The sequence below is a fragment of the Lutra lutra genome, chromosome 1 (assembly GCF_902655055.1).
Source record: "Lutra lutra chromosome 1, mLutLut1.2, whole genome shotgun sequence".
Taxonomy (NCBI): Eukaryota; Metazoa; Chordata; class Mammalia; order Carnivora; family Mustelidae; genus Lutra; species Lutra lutra.
In genome coordinates, this window is record NC_062278.1 from 132,164,376 (window position 1) to 132,184,976 (window position 20,601).

The following is a 20,601-nucleotide window of genomic DNA, read 5'->3' on the forward strand; positions in this document are numbered from 1 at the left end:
TTCATGAAAGAATTCCTACCCCATTCATTATCTTCATGTATAATCTCTTCCTCTTCTGGAGCAGCCTCCTGTTTGGGCAGTGCTGCTACCTTTTTCTGTAGAAATCAAATAGTATCAAAGTGTTCGTACTCTCAGGCCTTTGAAGCATTGAGCAAGAATTCAGACAGGCTTTTTACTTTACCAAAAACAAGAACGAACTTCAGAGAGATTTTTCACTTTTGAAACATGGTGAATTTTTTACTAACATTTCTAACTTAGAGATACAATAAATAAAACCTTCAAAATCCAGAATCCATTTATCTTATATTCCAAATCTAAGTAACTGTTTTAAATTATTATCCAAATAATATAACCTCTCATATATTCTGATGGATGGATGTATACCTTATATTCTTCCTGCTGCTTCCTGCAATTTCTGTCATCACACTGAGGATTTGGTTTCATGGACATGGTAGGAAAAAAGTCCTGCATTGCATTATATCCAAGGTAAAAACTAACAGTACCAAAATTTAACAGAAACCTAGAAAAACAAATCAAAGCACACTTAAATAAACCATAAAAATATTAGAAATAACTGAATTTTTAAGAAATGGTATTGAAGTACTTAATGATTTTTGTAACAAAATGGTACTTTAAGTACTGATGACAAAGTGAAGAATTCCTGAGATATATTTAGATATACTAAATCTAACTACTTTTTAGAAGTTTTTATACACAATTTAAAGTTTACAATCTTAAATGTACAGCTCACTGAAATTTTCCAAGTCTTCACCCATGTAATCACTACCAGATCAAAAACAGAACATTTCCAGTGTGCCCTTGTGCTCCCTGCTAGTCAAATCTAATTCCTTTTAGAAGCTTATATGAAGGGGGGGGGAAATCACAAAATAATTACAAAAGGAAAAATATTTGCAATGAATGTTAATATATAACAAGATAAAAAAACTGGGCGCCTGGGTGGCTCAGACGTTAAGCATCTGCCTTTGGCTCAGGTCATGATCTCAGGGTCCTAGGACCAAGCCCCACATCAGACTCCTCAGTGAGGAGCCTGCTTTTCTCCTCCCACTCCCCCTGCTTGTATTCCCTCGTCTCTATCAAATAAATAAAAAAAAAATTTTACAAGACAGAAAACTGACCAAATGATATGAAGCGGACAATTCACAGAAAAATATAAGTGCTTACCCCTTTCCATAAACAACTGAAAATTAAAATGAGATACCCTTTTTCACCCATCATATTAAGAAAGATTAAGAAGGTCTAATGATACCAAATGTTGTCAACTGGTGTGGGTGAACCAGGTATTCCTACACTATGATAGAAATGTGTATTTTTGAAGGAGAAATTTAATACTGTCAAATACTGCATAAACTCAGAAATTCCACCTCTAAAAATCTGTATCTATAAAAATCTACTATACAAAAACATATGTAAGATGTTGTTTGCAGCATTGTTAACAGAAGCAAAAAAATCTGTAAATAACTTTAATGTCCATCAATAAGGGGCTGACTAAATATGACATATCCTTAACAGAATAGTTTATAACCATGATTCCCCCCCTTTTTGTAGCATACGGTAAAACGTTTTTAGATAGGGCCTACTGAATGACGTTTATACAGTTCGCGCAGTTGTGAAGTCTACTTCTATGAACTAGCTCTAGACAGCTGCCTGGAGAGTTCTCATGTATGCTTTTTAAAATTTTTTTTGTTGGTAGCTGATGGTTCTGGTATCAGGGCACCTCTCTATATCATGCTGCAATTTGTTCTTATTTACACTGGAGGGTTAGGAAACATAAAAAAGCTTTCTAAAGCTGTAAAGTGAGGGAAAAAATGGCCTGAGATAGAGAACCCTTAAAGGGGTTCTGCTTTTTATAAAGTGTGAGTTGGTTCAAAAACCTTTTGAAATTAATTTTAGCTGCAAAGAAATCTTTGCCCTCCTTTATTACTATAGTTTAGATGGTGTGGTTGCTGGATATCTGTTTTTGGCTAGCAGAGATATTATCCTTATTAATATTTAATCACATATTATTTTTAGTAAGAATTAAATAAGGAAGTGTGTTTATGCCCTTTGGTCAAAACCGCAGAGATTTAAATCATTTGGTTAATACTTCGTATATAAATACACCAGTTCCACTGTACCATTTAACATGAACTATTACAAATACATAGTGACATATGTGTATTAATATGTACGCTTATATTTAAATTAGACATACTAGGATATGTATGTAAATTTAAAGTACATATGTATTATACATATATTTTAAAACTTACATATACTTGAAACTAGATTTTTAAAAAAAATAAATACTTAGCTGGTAACTCCAATATTTGAAATGCTTTCTGAAACATATTTTTATCAAAAACAAACAAGACTATTCAGAAAAATTAGCCCTCACTCACTTTAACACATTTTGTACTAAGATCCCAGCAACCACTCCCATTGTGGTAGGAAGACTGGCTGCACAAACACCTTCTCGTTTCAGAGTCTTTTCATCAATATTTGCAGCAACTACAAGTGGTGGAGCACACTACATGAAAAAGAATGAAAGAAAATATATTTCAAAACAAAAGGAGAAAAGTGTAACATGCTCAAAATAGTATTCCATCGCATTCAAAGATTTTCTCTGAATACATTTTTGAATACCCCTTGGAACTCTAGTACTTAATATTGAAAAAAATAAGCCAAAATGAATCAAACCTACCGCAAAACAAGCAGATTCTCCAGGAATTATGAGCTGTATATGCCCTGAAACTGCATTTTCACTGACCCCAGACTCCATCCATGTTTGCCCAAGTTCATTACAAGCCTTGGTAGAAACAGATGAAAACATAAGAACATAAAAAGAAGTAATTTACTGTAAGTTTTTTTCATCAAAAATTGGGATTTAATTAAATGGATTACCAAGGGTTTTTTTAAATTTTTCAAAAGAGGAAAGTTAGGAATATTGGAATTCCTTGGCAAATGCCACTTTATTTAAAAAGTAAACAGACAGCATTTAAGTAAATACCCAATAAATATTTATTTAACTATATTCAACTATTAGGCTTATTGTCTAATACATCTTTCTTATTAAAGGTAAAAAATTCATTTTTCTAAAATAATTTCAGCAACAAAAACTGCAAAATATCTTTTGAAAAACTGAAAACATGGTATTTCAAAGAATTTTATCTCTGAGAAACCAGGTTTGTAGGCAGTTTATACATATTTCTGTCTTTACTTAACAAAAGTTAAAACCAATGCTAACATAGAGTTAGAGACATTTTAAGACTATCATTTATTTTAAAAATTATGTATCAGAAGTATCTACAATTTTACAGTTGCCTCTACTGGCATAAGAGAGAATAGGATACTGAAACAGAAGCCATACCAGCAAGGCTAGACAGATCCCAGAGTTGTTAGAATTTCAAAAGTAGGGTAAGAAATAATTAAAAATTAACAAAACATATTACATGAAGGTTTAAATGCAGAACTATTCTTAAATGCAAAACCATACCAAAAAAAAAAAAAATGGATAAGCCCATGAGTGTAACTTCTTATACAATAGGGATACTTACTGTATTTATTGTCATCCGGGCTTCAAAATTGTCCACACAGCTAAGAACTAGGTCAACAGGTTTTCCCTCTTCTAATCCACCATTACTAGGTAAAGAAAATAAATTTTATTTAGAAAAAAAAAAAAAAATTCAGGACACAAAATACACTCTAGTTAGATTGTATTTCTTCCGGCACACACTTATTCTTTCAGTAAATGTTTGAGTATAATTACGACATAGTATTTAATATTAAAGATCTAGTATGTATTGAGTGACTAATATGAGTATCAATGATATTACAGTACTTTGCCTGGCACAAAAAAGTATAAAGTCTATTCACAGAAGTTACAATTGCCTTATCAGCTTTCAGACTTTATTCATGTTTCACTCCAAATGTAAATGTAATAAAAACTGAATATAATTCAGTATCTCAGTAGTGTTACAACAGTCTGCAGAAAACCACTTTCCCAAAGAAATATAATCTAGAACATAGAACTTACAGTTGAAGATCACTTTTTCTATCATTTTAACAGGGTTTGGTTTTTTATTGTTACTACTATTGTTTTTTGGACAATATTTACTTTTTACCAAGCTCCTAATATACAAAGGTCACATAAAAATAACTATTTTAAAAACAGAAACATGTATCAAATCTACCATCTCACTGAGTTACATACACATCAGTAGATTTTCTAATGATACTTGTTTAACTGAGCTGGACATTGCAAAATATTCATAAATAAAATTTTACCTTATTCTATCCATGAAATGTTGAAAGTTTTCTACTGTGGTTATATTATAGTTGTGTATTTCAAAAAGAACATCAGGATTAATGTTCCTAAGAAGGAAAAAGGAGTAATTATTAAACTACAGTGGGAATACTAAGTAAAGCAAGAAAAAGAGCTGAAAAAGATCATTTAACAGAGTTAGAAAAATGGAATTCAAGCGATTCAAAGAAAACCCATATCCCTCTTCTATTCCCTTTGACCCACTTCAAGGACTACATTCAAAATGTGTCGACTACAAGATTACAGAAGTGTTCCCACCATGCATGTGCTCAGAATTAAGCCTTTATCACCTCTGTCTGCTACAGCCTAGCCTGACAAAAGAGCTTCTTTGTTCCTTATTTAATTCAGTGCAAGTATGTTTGAGGCCACAAACAAACTTCTTAGAGTAAGGGTTGCAAAGTATAGCCCTTGGGCAAATCTTACCTACCACCTGTTTTTATGAAGTCCGCAAGCTACAGATGATTTTTCCTTTTTCACATGGTGGCAGAACAGGACAGTATTTCATAACATGCTAAAATTATATGTAATTTAAAATTCAGAGTCCATAAACCAAGTTTTATTGGAACACAGCCATGCTCATTCATTTTTCTACTGCCTACAGCTATTAGTACATTACCAATACATAGCTGGGCAGTTTCATAGTTGGCCCTCAAAGCCTAAAATATTTACTATCTAGCCCTATACAGAAAAATGTTGCCAACCCCGTTCCAAGAGGTAAGACAATTTGTAGAAGTAAAACCTGAATTTTTACGGACAAAAATCTATGCATTAACTTTTTTTTTTAAGATTTAATTTATTTGAGCAAAAGCAAGAGAGAGAGAGCACAAGAGAGGAAAGGGTCAGAGGGAGCAGCAGACTCCCTGCTGAGCATGGAGCCCAATGTGGGACTTGATCCCGGAACTCCAGGATCATGACCTGAGCCAAAGACAGTCACTTAACCAACTGAGCCACCCCAACACCCCAAATTTATGCATTAACTTATACAAAATACACAAACTAAGATTTCACTAAATATAGTCTTTAACTGTTATTCCATTTACCTCAAAGTATATTCTGCTGCTTGAACTTTACTTAATCCTGCTTGATGAGGCTGGAAGAAAAGTCTATTCATATTGGCCAGTTCCACCTTGTCATAGTCAAAGAGTAGCAACTAAAATGAAAATAGTGGTATTCTGATGAAAAACATACCAAAATATAAACTAAAAATAACAATAACAAAGAACAAATTAGCGGACTTCACATTTGGTGGGTTTAACAGTTTGACAGTAATAATACAAACTAACTCAAAAACACTAGGTATCCTATATTAATTCATTTAGTGCTCATATAGGTATAAATGAGACAACTATGGCACACACCCCAAAGCCACTCAACTAATATACATGACAATGGGATTCAAATTCAGGCATTCTCAACCCAGCATCTGCACCTGAACCATAACACTTACTGTCTCCGTAAATGATTCACTGAGAAATTCCATTTCATTTTAATTGTTTACTAAAAGCCAAGAACATAGTAGATAAATGAAATTTTAAAATAACAAATGTCATAACTTAAAATTATAGTATAACATGACTCCTTTTGTGACTAGGACACCATTCTTAGCCCTGGCTAAAATATCACCCCAAAGAGAATTATTAACCAATAAGTTAATTGTTGTTTCCTTCTCTATATATTTAGGCACAACAGCATTTCTCACACTCAACACTCATACATACACCTCTTAAAGATCCCATTTCTTATCAGTAAGAAATTATGAGGTTGCACTCAAATATACCCTCAGTCCCTTCCTTCATCTAAAATTCTGTGACTTTTAGGGGCGCCTGGGTGGCTCAGTGGGTTAAGCCGCTGCCTTCGGCTCAGGTCGTGATCCCAGGTCCTGGGTTCAAGCCCCACATCGGGCTTTCCACTCTGCGTGGAGCCTGCTTCCTCCTCTCTCTCTGCTTGCCTCTCTGCCTACTTGTGATTTCTCTCTGTCAAATAAATAAATAAAATCTTTAAAAAAAAAACTTTTAAAATTCTGTGACTTTTAACACAATTCTCAGCATTCTAGATTTAAAAAAAAAAAAAGTGTTTTTTTTTAAGGCCAAGGCAGGACAAGCACAGAGGTAAAGGCTACAGTAGCAGTTAAGGGGGCTGTGGCTTGTGGTGCACTGTCCTGCACACACTAAAATTTACAAAAAGGAATAAAAAAGAAGCGGGGGGGATCTTATTTTTTTTTTTTAATGAATTTTTTTTTTTTATTTGACAGACAGAGATCACAAGTAGACAGGCAGGCAGAGAGAGAGAGGAGGAAGCAGGCTCCCTGCTGAGCAGAAAGGCGGGGGGATCTTATTAACAACAGTAACAAAATTAATCCAACCTACAACTCAGGTAACTCTTATTATCTTGCTAGAAAATACATCACCCCTGTCTGCCCTCTATGATAATTTTCTGACTCAACTTAAAATATAGTTTATTTCAGCTCAGTAGACAGTATTTATTAGGTCAGGCCAAGTATGAAATTTGAGTCTTCAGCCTGATAGGTGGTTTATAAATTAAGGAAATCTCAAATTTGGGGATAGGAGGTATGAGTTGTAGCTCTGTCACTCACTTTTTAGGCTTGTATCTTCATCTGTAAAATAAAGCAGCTAATCTGGATCTGGTGATCCAGGACACCACAGAAGGGGTAAAAGGTGGGCTCTGAGTCTCCAACCCTCCACTTCCCTATTTAACCATAAATTAGCTTCTTCTTTATCTTTTTTACATAATGAAAAGGTTCTGAAACTTACCTATGTAGATCCTTAACTGATAAACTTGAATGCACACTGGATCACTGGGAGAGTTTTTAAAAAATACTGATGTCTGGGTCCCATCCACAAAGATTAATTCTATTCCATTCTGGATTATCAAAATTTGTTGAACTTCCCAGGTGATTCTAATTACAGCAATATTTAATAACCACCGTTCTACAGCCTTGCTACTCAAAATGTGGCCTGGACTAGCACCATCAGTATCACCGGGAGCTTGTTGGAAATATAGGGGCACTGCCCTAACTTTAATATGCATATGAATCATCTGGAATTTTGTTAAAATTCTTAATTTGGTATACCTGGGGTAAGGCCTGGGAGTATTTATTTCTAACAAGCTCCCATATAATGCTGATGCTACTACTTTGGACATCAGACTGAGTGGCAAGGATCCAGCAGTTCTTTTTTTTTTTTTTTTAAAGATTTTATTTATTTATTTGACAGAGAGAGATCACAAGTAGACGGAGAGGCAGGCAGAGAGAGAGGGAAGCAGGCTCCCCGCTGAGCAGAGAGCCTGATGCGGGACTCGATCCTAGGACCCTGAGATCATGACCTGAGCCGAAGGCAGTGGCTTAACCCACTGAGCCACCCAGGCGCCCCAAGGATCCAGCAGTTCTTAAAAATCCCCCCAGAACATCAGAATCACCTGGGGATTTAATACAAATTCTTAGGTCCACTCAAAAACTAAAGAATCAAAATCACTGGGGTAGGGTCTGGCAATCAGGTTTTAAAAAGCCATCTAAGTGATTCTAAAGCACACTCAACCCTGAGACCCATAATCTTCATGATCTCTACTATGCCAGGCCAATCAGCCACGGTCCTTATATCAACTATAAGCAATTGTTGACTGGATTTTATAAGCTTCTTGAAAGACTATAAATGTTAATAAACATTTTTGGTTATTTTTGTGTTGCCTTTTCTGTATTGATGAGGGCCAACTTTAAAACCACTTCTTTTAAGAATTTGGAGCATGGAGGCACCTGAGGGGCTCAGCTGGTTAAGTGTGGTTAAGTCTTGATTTCAGCTCAGGTCATGATCTCAGGGTCCTGAGATCAAGCCCCACACTGGACTCTGTGCTCACTGCGGAGTCTGCTTGTCTGCCCCTGCCCCCACTCCCAGCTTGCTCATGCTCAGGCATACACTGTCTCAAATAAATAAAACCTTAAAAAAAAAAATTTGTGGCATGGGGCAGACCAACATGTTAAAAAGCACTGATAAACTTCGTGGGGAAAGGGGCACCTGGGTGGCTCAGTGGGTTAAGCCTCTGCCTTCGGCTCAGGTCATGATCCCTGGGTCCTGGGATCCAGCCCCGCATTGGCCTCTCTGTTCAGCAGGGAGCCTGCTTCCTGCACTCTCAAGGGGAAAAATGCTTGCTTTGTCAAAATGACAAATTAAAGAGGTGGAAATCAATTGTGGAAAGCTTTGTCATTCAACCATTAGGAATCAAACATCACAAACTTTAGCTTTATAAATCTGAGACTGGTATAAGGTTATCTCTCCTTCCTACCCATAACCTAATCAATTTTAGAAAAAAGTGAAAGAAAAAACGTATGGGTTAAAAAAAAAAAATCTAGAGTATTCTCCATTTCAATTTTAAGAGTAAGAAGGATATTTACTTTCTAACTACAAGTTTTATCTCTTAATCCTCTTCACCTATCTCACCTATCTTCCCACCCACCTCCCCTCTAGCAAACAGTTTGTTTTTTGCACTTAATAGTCTGTTTATTCGTTTGTTCATTTGTTTTGTTTTTTAGATCCCACATATAAGTGAAATCATGCAGTATTTGTCTTTCTCTTACTTCACTTAGCATAATACCCTCTGAACCATCCATGTTGTCATGAATGACAAGATTTTTTTCTTTTATAAGACTGAGCACAGCCTTATAGGAAATATAGTCAGTAACGCTGTTATAATGTTGTATGGTGACAGGTGGTGACTGTACTTATGAGCACTGAGTAATGCATAGAACTGCTGAAATCACTCACTGTGTTGCAGACTTGAAACTAATACTCTATGTCAACTACAATAAATTTTTTAAAATACTTCTAAATAAGTTAATAAAGGGCCACTATTCTTTGAAAAAAAAGAAAGGCACATGCTTTCTAGTTCATCTTGTACAAAGCATGTTTAGAAAACATTTGTTAGATGCCTGTGTTTCACACACTAATAATTTAACAGCCTTGTCTCCTAAGCTTCTGTATCTAAAACATTTAAGCCCAAATTGTAATATGTATCATCCCAAACACAAAATCTCTGAACAAAATTTTGAATATTCCTTGTTTTATCAGCCTTAGTATCAGTTTCCATTTGGGTGGGGTTGTGTCTTAACTCCTGTAGGTAGAAAGTATAATATGAATAAAGACAGCGCAAATCAATAAACCATTAATGAGAAAAATTCCTAATTTATACCTGATTCACTCCAGAAATGAGTAGCTTCCCTATGTGATAGGCAAAGAGAAATGTTTTTACCTTACCAATGCCACATCTTGTCAGCATTTCAGCAGTCACACTACCAACTCCACCAACACCTACTATTGCTACAGCAAAGGTTCGGATTTTCTGTGAAATGCAAAATTATATTATTTGTTGGTTAACTTTTCATCCAAAATGTCATCAGAAATTATTTTCATTTACTGAAATCATCTTCAAAAACTTGGAAAGGTTTACCATACCTCATAGTCGCTTACAATTCCCATTCGTTTCAATGCCATCAGGCGGCTTAAAACAAAGAAAAAAATGAATGTTTTAAAGTTTACAATCTTTTAATTGTGATATAGGTAAACACACATCATCACAGAAAAACACAAACTCAATCACTACTAATGCTTTAAGAGAAATCTTTCAGCTGGCTTTTACCAGATGAAATTAAGTCACTTGGGCAGCTTTAAAAAAACACTGAATATCCTTCCAGGTGTAGCCTGTGCAACAAGATTTTTTTTTTTTTTTTTTTTTAAATGCTCCTCAGATACTCTAATGTGCAGCCAAGATGGAAGCAACTGACTTAAATGTTACGTGTCCAGAGGAGATAAGTCAAAGTGAAATTTCAACATTTTTCTGTGCTTTCTTAGCATATGTAAATAATGTTTAACATCAGCTGTCTCTGCCCATAATGGATATAGATGATGTCTGCTTTTAGTAAGCACCAACTGCAGCCAAGTACTCTTAAGAGGTACTTTACCTGGTTATTCATATTAGTCTGTATCATATATATGATACAGACTAATATATGTACATAGATTTAATCATATATATATGTACACAGATTTAATCATATATATTATATATATACATATATGTATTACATATATTACATATATACGTATGTACATATATTACATATATTACATATATATATGATATCATATATATATGATTAAATCTATGTACATATACATAAACTTCCCATTCATTTACACTTTAAAGAGTCAAATAGTTCTACCAGGCTTGCTAGGAAATTCTGCAGGCTTCTGATCCCGACTCCCCTATTCCTCTCCTTCCTCATTTTCAACTGTTACTAACAAATTTCTAAATAGCTTGCCAGCATTGTTACTTCTGGATTTTCAGTTTCAGATATTATCTGAAGATTTCACTGATACCACTGGTCCCTACTATATACAGAAATATTTTCCATGGCTGCTCAGCTACTAAGGGCTGGGATTTGAATCCGATCGCTCTGGCTCTAAAGTCCTTACTTTTATAACCACTGCACTGCATTCAGCCCGCTGAAAGGACAGGACCAGACACGGCTGGTCAAGTCGAACAGCTTTAAAAAAGCTAATCCTGCTCTCCCCACCACGTCCCCAATTTTGAACTACTGAGAAGCCTTAATGAAACTCGAAGTTTACTAGTGAGTGGGTATTACATTTAATGTCATCTTCTGAAAGTTAATTACTATCAGCTTTACGCAGAATGAGGTAGACTAACAGGGGCATTAGGAAACCGGTCGCGTATCCGTAGCAGGCCCAAGAGCAGCACCATATGGCTAATTGTTTCGGGGGTGGGTGGGTGTGTTTTAAGAGGAAGACTCTCTTTCCACCACTGCTGAGACTTGGCCTTCCGCGTTTGGGAGCAGGACCCAGCGCAAGAAGAGGGAGGTGGAAGGCCGTATAAGCAGGGAAAGAAGGGAGCGCGCCTCGGTCCTGACCACTCGCAGACCTTGACCTCACGCCCTCGCCCGCCTCCCACCCGTAACGCAAATACCTATAGGGGTTGGAGTCCACAACCTCCGGGCTCATCTTCTCGATGCGGACCCGGCCGCCTCCTCCGTCGCCGCCCCCCACGGCCCGCCGACTCCTCTCCTGTGCCAGTTCCCGCTCCAGCTCCTCCACCCGCCGCTGCAGCCGCTCCACGGACTCGCCCATGGCTGGGACCCCGGCCGCCAACGCTTCCAGCCCAGGCCTTCGCCGCCGCCGCCCCACGCTGCCAGGCCCGCTGGCTCCACCAAGGGTGGGTGAGGAGACACGCAGCCGCCGCCTTCCTAGCCCAGAACCCTGGGGAAGTGCTCCCAGCGCCGCACAGGCGACACGTCGCCGCCGCTCCCGCGGGCCTCCCTCGGTACCGCTTCCGGTACGTTGCAGTCATCGCTCCCCCTCAGGAAAAACAAAACAAACCAAAACGCCCCCCTTAGCTTCCTTCTTCGCCTGGTCCTAGGAGACAGGGCCCCAGCAGGGCCGGGGGTCCTTAGCGTCCAAAGCCCACGGCCTGCGATATTGCCTTTCCAGCCCGGCGGCTAGAGGAAACACCAGGATCTTTTATTCCTGGGCTCACGGGCCTGACGGACCCTTTTCTGAGCCGGACCCGTAGGTCTTGCGGCTGCCGGTACAGTAAATTTGGGATGGGACAAGGCCTTTGCGTTCCTAATTGCCCGTGGCGGCTAACAGGGGTTTGCCTTCTTGAAGACTGCGGCCTCCGACTGTGAGATTGAATGAAAATTTGTTAAAAGCGAGAACGCGGAGGTTCTCTGGCACGTCCCAGTTAGAGCCTAAGTCACCAGACCGAGGGGCAGTGTGATTGGCTGGAGCGGCTGGGTCATCTCCTCCCGGTCGCGTCCGGGCCTCGCCCCCTAGCTGTGGATTAGGACTCTGCTCCCTAGGCTCTGAGCGCCCAGAACCTGTGGAATCTTTGTCTCTGCGGTGGGCAGTGGCAGCCGTAGCCGCAGCCATGGAACCCGACGCTTCCCCCGAGCCCGACACGGCCGAAGTGTTGCCCCAGCACAAGTTCGACAGCGGGTCCCTAGAGGCCTATCTGAACCAGCACTTGCCAGGCTTTGGGGCCGAGCCCGAGGCTAAACTGACCGTTACCCAGTACAGGTATCGACGCCGGTCTTCTCCAGCAGAAACCAATCTGTGCATTGGGCTTTCCTTTCTTTGGCTCTGGGTGGGGTCGCAATTTCCCTCATCCCGGCTTCTTTTTCTGCAATGACGCACTCTGCTGGTGGAATGTGCCGTCAGCGGTCCCCTGCATTTCATTTTGGGTATTTCCAGTTCGAGGACAATAATGGAACCACCACAACATTCACTATTCCAACTATGAGAAGGAATCTTTGTTAAAGGATGCAATTATGTACTTGGAGGATCCACTTGAGGCAATTAAGGTTGGAAGCTCTGTGGACTATGAAGAGGTCTTCTTTCAACATTTGTTCAATAACCATTCGATTTTTTTTTTCCCCCCTGAGAAGCAGATGTAATTCCGTTTAATTGGCCCTATCTCAGAGGTTGAGTTAATGGCAATAGCTGGGGGAATCTGAATTCTAATCCTAGGTCTTCCACTTAGTAAATCACACCACCACTTTGGGCTTTAGTTCTTTTTGAAGTGAGGGAATGGAACTGAATGACGATCCTGAGAGAACTGTTGCTCACTATGAATCTGGCTCTGGTCTGTTTTATAATAGAAAACAAATTTTAAAGAACTTATTCAAAAAAATAGTGTTTTGCTGAACACAGCTACAGAAGCAATCTTGGCTTTCAAGAAATTCTATCTACCATTTAATGACTGGGAACTTAAATGTTGCATAAACTCCCTGAGAACTAGTTTCCTAATCTGTAATAAGAACTTGCTCCTTTGATAATTAATGATGCAGTAATAGGTGAAAGATCTTAAACATTGTTTACAACACAAGGCTTTTAGGCTAGAAACTTAAGCTGTTTTTAATTCTACCTCCTTCAGCTTCCACTATCTATTGGGACAAGGTGCCTTTTAATTCTATACCCCAAAACTCTCTGATCAATCTCCTTTACCCCTGTTTTTATTTTCACATAAACCAGTAGTCAAGGAATACAAATGTGGTAATAAATGCCACTGGCCTATAGTACTTTTACAATGTTTCTTTTTCTAGCTACATTTAGCTATGTGAGTGCAGGCAAAGAGTTGGATTTAAACCAGAATGGGGGAAGCCCTGCAGATAAGAAGAGGGAGCAAGTGTATTAGAGATGCATTCAAGAGGTTAGTTACATAAGTGGCCATCAAAATTAAGCGAGTTTGGAAAGGACGTGGTGGGGGAAGGGGAGGCTGAAGGATGATAAACAATAATATGATCAGTGGATGGTAGATCCCTGGACTGAAGGATTGTTGGAATCCATGTACCAGTGGGAGTAAGTGGAAAGATAGATTATGCTTAACAAGGAGGGTTATGTAGTACCTGGGTTGTTAATGTTTAATATGAGTCCTCCAGACTGAATGACTGAAGTACTATAGTGGAAAATATCACTGGAGTAGAAGAATTCAAGGGACTGATGGGCCTGAGTGCTAGAACGAATATCTGAGTGGATTTTGAAACAATGAGAATAGGAGTAGTATAAATAACAGCAATAGTAAGTCAATAGGCAATGAGGGGGAGTGAATACAACACGGAGAATAGTTGACTGCAACAGGAAAGGGTGGAGTGGGGGGTAGTCTCATAACTTGAGATTCAAAGCTAGATGCAGGTTTCAGGCAGGAGGGAAGGCCAAAAGTTCACAAGTGGCAATGAGTATCAGGATGAACACAGACTCCATCTCCAGGCCCACTAGATGAGTGATGGAGGTTGGGGGAAGAATCTACCATTTTAGAGGCCTACAAGGGAAACATGGTCCTCCAGGAACATTCAAGTTTTAGTTAGAGCAAGGAGATGAAGAGTCCATTCAGAGAAGAATGAAGATGTATGTGATTATGCTGAAAGACATTAAGTTCCAGGGGACAAAGGAAAGCCATCTCCAGCTCTTTATGTTCATGTAATCTCAGTAATCTGATTCTTCACCAGCCATTTGATGATTCCGTTGAACCTACCAAGAATCTTCTGTCTGGCATCATCTTTATTTCTGCTTTGATGGATCTCATCTTCCACCATGGCCTTACTGTTGAATACATAGGATCAGAGCATGTTTGTAGGGGATATTTTGCCTCTCTACTTCTCATCTCTAGCTTTATACTTTTAAGCCTCTTGGACCATATACCCAATATTTTCCATGCTCAAATACCATGACACTTGGTAAAGGTGGCATGTCAACTGTGTTTCCAGGCAACATTACTTCTGGTAGAAATAATATCTAATTAATAAACTGTATCTGAACTGGAGGGCCTGGAAATAAACTGTAAGTATCTGGTGGGATACTTTGGGCTTCCCTAAGTGTAGCAAGTTCCTGCTCATGTCCCTTGTTAGGATGCTGGGAGCCGTGTCCAGAGGATTGTTACTAGAGGCAACAGCTCCTTCTAAACCAGGTTGACAGCCATCCTCCCCTATGTGGTCTCATTTCTTAGAACCTGAGCTGTCAATCAAAGGTGCCACCTCTTTGGTTATAGATCAACCTCTTTCTTTAAGCACCGCCTGTCTTGTCTGAGTCCTAAACAATAGTGATAGCTATTGGCTTATTGATGATTCTTATAGTATTGATACCATCTGTGGTTTCTAGACTATATGGTGGCCTGATGCTTACAGTGGTTAAATGTAGCCATTGCTATGTGTGCACAGTGTTGATGATGATCTCCCCAAGATGGGCTTCTGCATTTTTGGGGGGTCTCTTGTAGAAACATCATAGATATGTATATAGGGGAAAAGCTTTCAGTTTGGTGAGGTTTTTGTGGTTTTTTTTTCCCAAGAGAAATATGTATTTTTTAAATTATTTTTCTATTTAAGTATAGCGACATTGGGATTTTTTTAAAGATAAAATTTATCTTATGTAAAATTTAAAATTTGAATTATTTTAAAGTGTACAGTTTAGGGGTGCCTGGGTGGCTCAGTTGGTTAAGTGACTGCCTTTGTCTCAGGTAATGATCCTGGGGTCCTAAGATCAAGCCCCAGGGTGGGCTTTCTGCTCAACCTGCTTCTCCCTCTCTTTCTGCCTGCTGCTCCACCTGCTTGTGTGCGCTCTCTCTCTCTCAAATGAATAAGTAAAAATCTTTAATAAATAAAAATTTTAAAAAGGTTGCAGTTTAGTGGGTTTTCATATATTCACAATGTTGTGCAACCAGCACCACTATCTAACATCAGAACTTTTCTGTCACCCCCCAAAAAACCCTTACCTCCCGATTTTCCCCTCCTCCCATCCCTTAGCAGCCATTAATCTACTTTCTGTCGCTATGGATTTACATACTCTGAACATTTCATAGAACTGGAATTATATAATATGTGGCTTTTGTGACTGGCCTTTTTCACTTAGCATCAGGTTTTCAAAGTCCATCCACATTGCAGCACATATCAGGTATTGATTCTTTTCATTATTTAGTTAAGTCCTCTTTTTCATGCTGTTGGAGTCTTCAAAAGCTCGGTAATTCTAAACTGGCCATATTGGAAATGAAGGCATAAGTTGAATGGTTTTGGTATCTGGAGTTTATTTTTAGTTCATGTGAGAATTTCTTCTCACCTCGCAGAGAACGCTGGTGCCCTAGTATGTATGAGTTACCTGGAGCACTGTTGTACTTCCCTGGCCCAGGTGTCCACCCTGGGGCCTCGCTTGCCACAGTTCCCATTGTGGAGAGCTACACTTGCGTACAACCTTGGTGAAGCATCTGCAGCTATCCCAGCATCCTTTAATTAATTTTAATTAATTTTCTTTCCTAGCCTTTCTTTACTTAGATCTCGGCATTATTCTAGGGATACTTATAAAATTCATGATTTGCAAGCAGGGTGTGAGGTCCTCTCTTCTACCTGTGTGGGTTACAGATTGTCCACCTGCCTCTGTGTTGCCATCTGCTTTATATCATCCAAAAGCTAATGTTTTGAGCTCTGGTAGCACTCCTCTTGGGTTTCCCAGCACTGAAATTGATTTATTTTTATTTTGTGTTTGTTTTGACATTTTGGTAGGATTGGGGGAAGAAGGAATATATATTTAAAAAAAAAAAAAGGAAAATATCTTTGTAAATGACGTTTACTCTTATCTAGATCAGGACAATCCAATCCAACCTTTTATCTCCGGAAGGGCTTTCGAGCATATGTACTCAGAAAAAAACCACCTGGTTCACTTCTTCCTAAAGCACATAAGGTATGGTATACAAGTACAATAATTCTTTGTTGACAAATAAGTGCTTATTATTTATAGAAAAATAATTTAAATTGCTTTTAAAATTCATCTCATGACTATAAATAATAGATAATTTATTTTATTTCTTAGATAAAATTTCACTTGAGTTGTATCCCTTGTTATTTTTAAAAAGGACTTGAGGTTGAAATCTGAGGCTGTCTTTAGGTCATTAATCTTGAGCAATACCCAGTCTTCTTGTGGATTTGATTCCTTCCTCACAATTGGCTAGATATGCAGTCATCTAGTGAATATTTTCAGTGCTGCTCATTTGAGATGTTTGTTCTTTGGTTACATATTTTAATTATGTTTTAAAAATTATATCTTATAACAATATCTACTCACTGAAATATCTTAATATATTTGCTCTGACAATTCACTGATCTTTGCTAAAAAATTTTTTGAATATCATTTTATAGTATTCTCTAAATATTAGGCTTCATGATAATTAAAAAAAGATTTGTTAAAAATTGAATCTGTTTTCAGAAACTAGGTATTATCTGTAGAATTTTATAGTTGAAAACAGGCAAGCACAGAAATTCAAGTCCTGGGAATGCCTGGGTGGCTCAGTGTGTTAAGCCTCTGCCTTTGGCTCAGGTCATGATCTCAGGATCCTGGGATCAAGCCCCACATTGGACTCTCTGCTCAGCGGGGAGCTGCTTTCCCCTCTGTCTCTCTCAGCCTGACTCTCTGCCTACTTGTGATCTCTATCTGAAATAAATAAAGAAAAGAAAGAAAAGAAAAAGTCCTAGAGAACATTTAAAGCACCGTGCATATATAGGTTATTATTATAACCATGTGTAATAGATATTTCCTAGGTCCAGCTGACTGGGTTAGGGGCATTGGAGGATAGGCTAAAGATTACATTAATGGAAAAATGCATATTCTGGCTTTCTTGGTTCCGTATCCAAGAAATTTGAAGTAACTTGGATGCTTAAGATTATAAAAAAGTTGGGTAACTTTTATTAAGTCTCAACTTGGTAAGGCTGAAGGAAAATCCCTACCTATGCCCAGAAATTTATGCCCCAATAAACAGTTCTCTTTTTCTCTCTTCTTGATAACATTCTACCAGAAGACAGAAAATAACGTAATGCTTTCAGCCCAAAGATCTAGCTTAGTTGGTTGGCTTCAACTCCCTTTGTTTTTTCTAAATCTGCGCTGAAAGAATCAATGTTCTCACACTGCTATCCACTTTATGACACCCTAACCCTTTTGTCTTTATACCATCCACCCACTCCCAGCACCAGGGTGATTACAAAGACTTCTTTCATAACCTTTGGTTCCACTGACTTCTTTCACCTTGGTCAAAGGTTTAGTCGTGTCCTTCCTCTAGTTAATCTTTATTAACTGCTGCTTTATCCCTGCTGTCAAAATCAGCTTCATGGTGTCTCCTCCTTAGAAGTGATTAGTTACCAAGGCGCCTGGGTGGTGTGCAGTCAGTTGAGCATTGGACTCATGGTTTCAGCTCAGGTTGTGAGCTCAAGCCCAGAGATGAGTCCCATGTCGGATTTTGTGCTCTAAGCTTAGCAAGGAGTCTGCTTAAGAATCTCCCTCTCCCCCAGCCTATCCAAAATAAATAAATTAAAAAAAAAAAAAAAAAAGGAGGGTGTTAGTCACCACTGAGTCTGGAACAGATGAGTCAGCATCACAGCTCTGCTATGAGCTGTGTCCTCAGGCCCTGAAGGATAGGCCCATATATCTCTCCTGGTTGAGGAGGCCCTTCTATCTTATTTGAGTTCCTGCTTCAGTACTAGCTTGCATCCCATTGCCTCCTTTCCCCCTGGTTATCCTGAGTTCTGTGGTAGCCTTGGGTACCAGGAAGGATTCTCCTCCCACTGCTTTAAAAACAAGTACCTCTCTTGATCTTCAGGAGCTAGCGGTTTTTCCCTTCTACCAGCACTCACTGCCCTCCCATAGCACCCTGTAGCTGACTGTGCCAGAGCATCACAATAGAGACTTGCTGAGTCCCCTTGGGAGATATGAGAAAGAAAGGGAGAGAAAGAGTAAGCAAGAGTAAGCCAATGAGCAAGCAGGAAACTGCTGAAAATGAAGAGATGTTTTTATGATACTCTGTGAAATACTGTGATCAGGAATTGTCGCCTTCATATTAACAGAGCCAATATTAAGCCCCATGCATGTTCCTGTCCTTTAACCTAATTATCAGGGTTTTTTTTTAATGCTGGCCTCATTTATAATTATAATAATTGCACTAAGACTACTTTTAAGGAAATGATTATCCTCTAGGTCATTTGTTGATACTGTTTCAAGCTTGATTTCTAGCCTTAATGTAAGCTTGCAAATGGTTATTATACATCTGTGTTTCTGACGCACGTGGCTGGCTCAGTTGGAAGAACACACAACTATTGATCTTGGGGTCATGAGTTTGAGCCTCATGTTGGATATAGATATTACTAAAAAATAATTAAATTTTTAAAAAACTTAAAAATTTCTGTTTCTGATTTTAATAACCCATCATCCTATTTAGATTGATAGAGAATTTAAAGTCCAGAAAGCTTTGTTTTCAGTTGGATTCCCCGTTCCCAAGCTTTTATTGTACTGCAGTGATCCTTCTGTCATTGGAACAGAATTTTATGTGATGGACCATGTGCAGGTAAATTAATACTTAATCTTACTTTATTTTTACTTTTGTTTTTGATTATGAAATTAGATGTTAATAAATGATAGTTTATTAATTAACATTTAGGTAATTAGTTGTAAGGGCCTAAACGTTTGTTTTAATTTAAACACAGGCAATGTGGGTGGGGTGAAATAGACCAGTAATAAATTTAGTTGCTAGGGTGTGTTAACTTATTCTTTAATTTTCCTCTAGATGGCAATAAAGAGCTATATGTAATGGCAATAACCAAACTCTCCAGATGGTTGGAGGGAAGAAAAGGACAAATAGGAAATCAGTCCATTAAGAACAATAAATGCACAGTGTTTAAAAAATTTTTTTCTTTGCAAAATGTAACTTGAGAATAGTTTTTGTCCTTTAAGTTCAACTTGGAATGTCCTTGTATTTTTCCTTCGGCACATATATTCTACTGAACATGTTTCCCAAAGGAATGCTTTTCTAGCATATTCTACAAAGAATTGCTTTTGGTTGCAAACTGTTATCCTGATTTTTTTTTCATAGGCAATGGGGAATTATGACACAGCAAATAATTGGTATGAAAAAATTTATTTTGTCTTAAATTATTTTGTTGTAATGGTTTCCATAGGGTCGAATCTTTCGTGATTTTACAATTCCTGGAGTTAGCCCAGCAGAACGCTCAGCCATATATGTGGCCATGATAGAAACCTTGGCTCACTTACATTCCTTAAATGTACAGTCATTGCAGCTGGAAGGATATGGTAGAGGTGCTGGATACTGCAAAAGACAGGTAATACATCCACATAAAGAGCTCCTTTTAGGGGCACCTGAGTGGCTCAGATGGCATCTGCCTTTGGCTCAGGTCATGACCCCAGGGTCCTGGGATCCAGTCCCGCATGGGGCTCCCTGCTCAGCTCCCTGCTCTCCCTCTGCCTGCTGCTCCCCCTGCTTGTGCTCTTCACTCTCTCTCTCTCAAATAAATAAATAAAATATATAAATGTTTATTAAAAAAAGAGCTCCTTCTGTCAAGTTCTTGGAAACAATATTTATTATTAGTCAAAATAAAAACCTATTTTATACTTTCCTGAAACTTGGATGTAACTTCAGCCTTTATATTGGCTTGTTGTTAGCAAAAAATAATTTTATATTTTTAGATCACCTTTTTTTCAGCCTAAGCTTCTATAACTAACAACATGTACATGAATGCAAATTTGAAGCTTTTCAGCCTCTTCATTTAATTTATCAATATATTTTCCATACAGTTTCCCTTTTTTTTTTTTTTTGGATTTTATGATGTTTGCTGTATTTCTCAGTTTTTCTCAGTTTTTTTTTTTAATTTTACAGTTTCCCTTTTAAGTTAAGATATCTATTAAGCACAACTATGTGTTTAATACTTGCTGAGTACC

General features: G+C 38.3%; 2 protein-coding genes across 4 annotated transcripts in view; one reads left to right on the forward strand and one right to left on the reverse strand.

Annotated features, from left to right (window-relative positions):
- The window catches only part of UBA5 (ubiquitin like modifier activating enzyme 5), a 28,778-nt gene extending 17,126 nt beyond the window's left edge, over positions 1 to 11,652 (reverse strand). For 2 of the 3 annotated variants that reach the window (XR_007128644.1, XM_047737005.1), the window contains exons 1-10: positions 11,312 to 11,649; positions 9,784 to 9,829; positions 9,581 to 9,670; positions 5,362 to 5,471; positions 4,285 to 4,371; positions 3,555 to 3,639; positions 2,702 to 2,806; positions 2,400 to 2,527; positions 385 to 520; positions 20 to 95 (exon numbers count right to left, since the gene is read on the reverse strand). Coding sequence is in view for 2 of the 3 variants with exons in the window: in XM_047737005.1 (XP_047592961.1) it covers positions 20 to 95; positions 385 to 520; positions 2,400 to 2,527; positions 2,702 to 2,806; positions 3,555 to 3,639; positions 4,285 to 4,371; positions 5,362 to 5,471; positions 9,581 to 9,670; positions 9,784 to 9,829; positions 11,312 to 11,472 (1,024 nt within the window). In the remaining variant the exon portion in view is untranslated. Of the gene's footprint in view, positions 1 to 19; positions 96 to 384; positions 521 to 2,399; positions 2,528 to 2,701; positions 2,807 to 3,554; positions 3,640 to 4,284; positions 4,372 to 5,361; positions 5,472 to 9,580; positions 9,671 to 9,783; positions 9,830 to 11,311 lie in introns of all 3 variants that reach the window. The other variant, XM_047736994.1, reaches the window with a different exon arrangement.
- A 314-nt stretch (positions 11,653 to 11,966) lies between these two features.
- Positions 11,967 to 20,601, forward strand: part of ACAD11 (acyl-CoA dehydrogenase family member 11) — an 88,987-nt gene continuing 80,352 nt past the window's right edge. The window contains exons 1-4 of the mRNA XM_047736980.1: positions 11,967 to 12,420; positions 16,467 to 16,566; positions 19,088 to 19,213; positions 19,824 to 19,985. Of these exons, the coding sequence (XP_047592936.1) occupies positions 12,272 to 12,420; positions 16,467 to 16,566; positions 19,088 to 19,213; positions 19,824 to 19,985 (537 nt within the window). The 5' untranslated portion in view covers positions 11,967 to 12,271. The remainder of the gene's footprint in view (positions 12,421 to 16,466; positions 16,567 to 19,087; positions 19,214 to 19,823; positions 19,986 to 20,601) is intronic.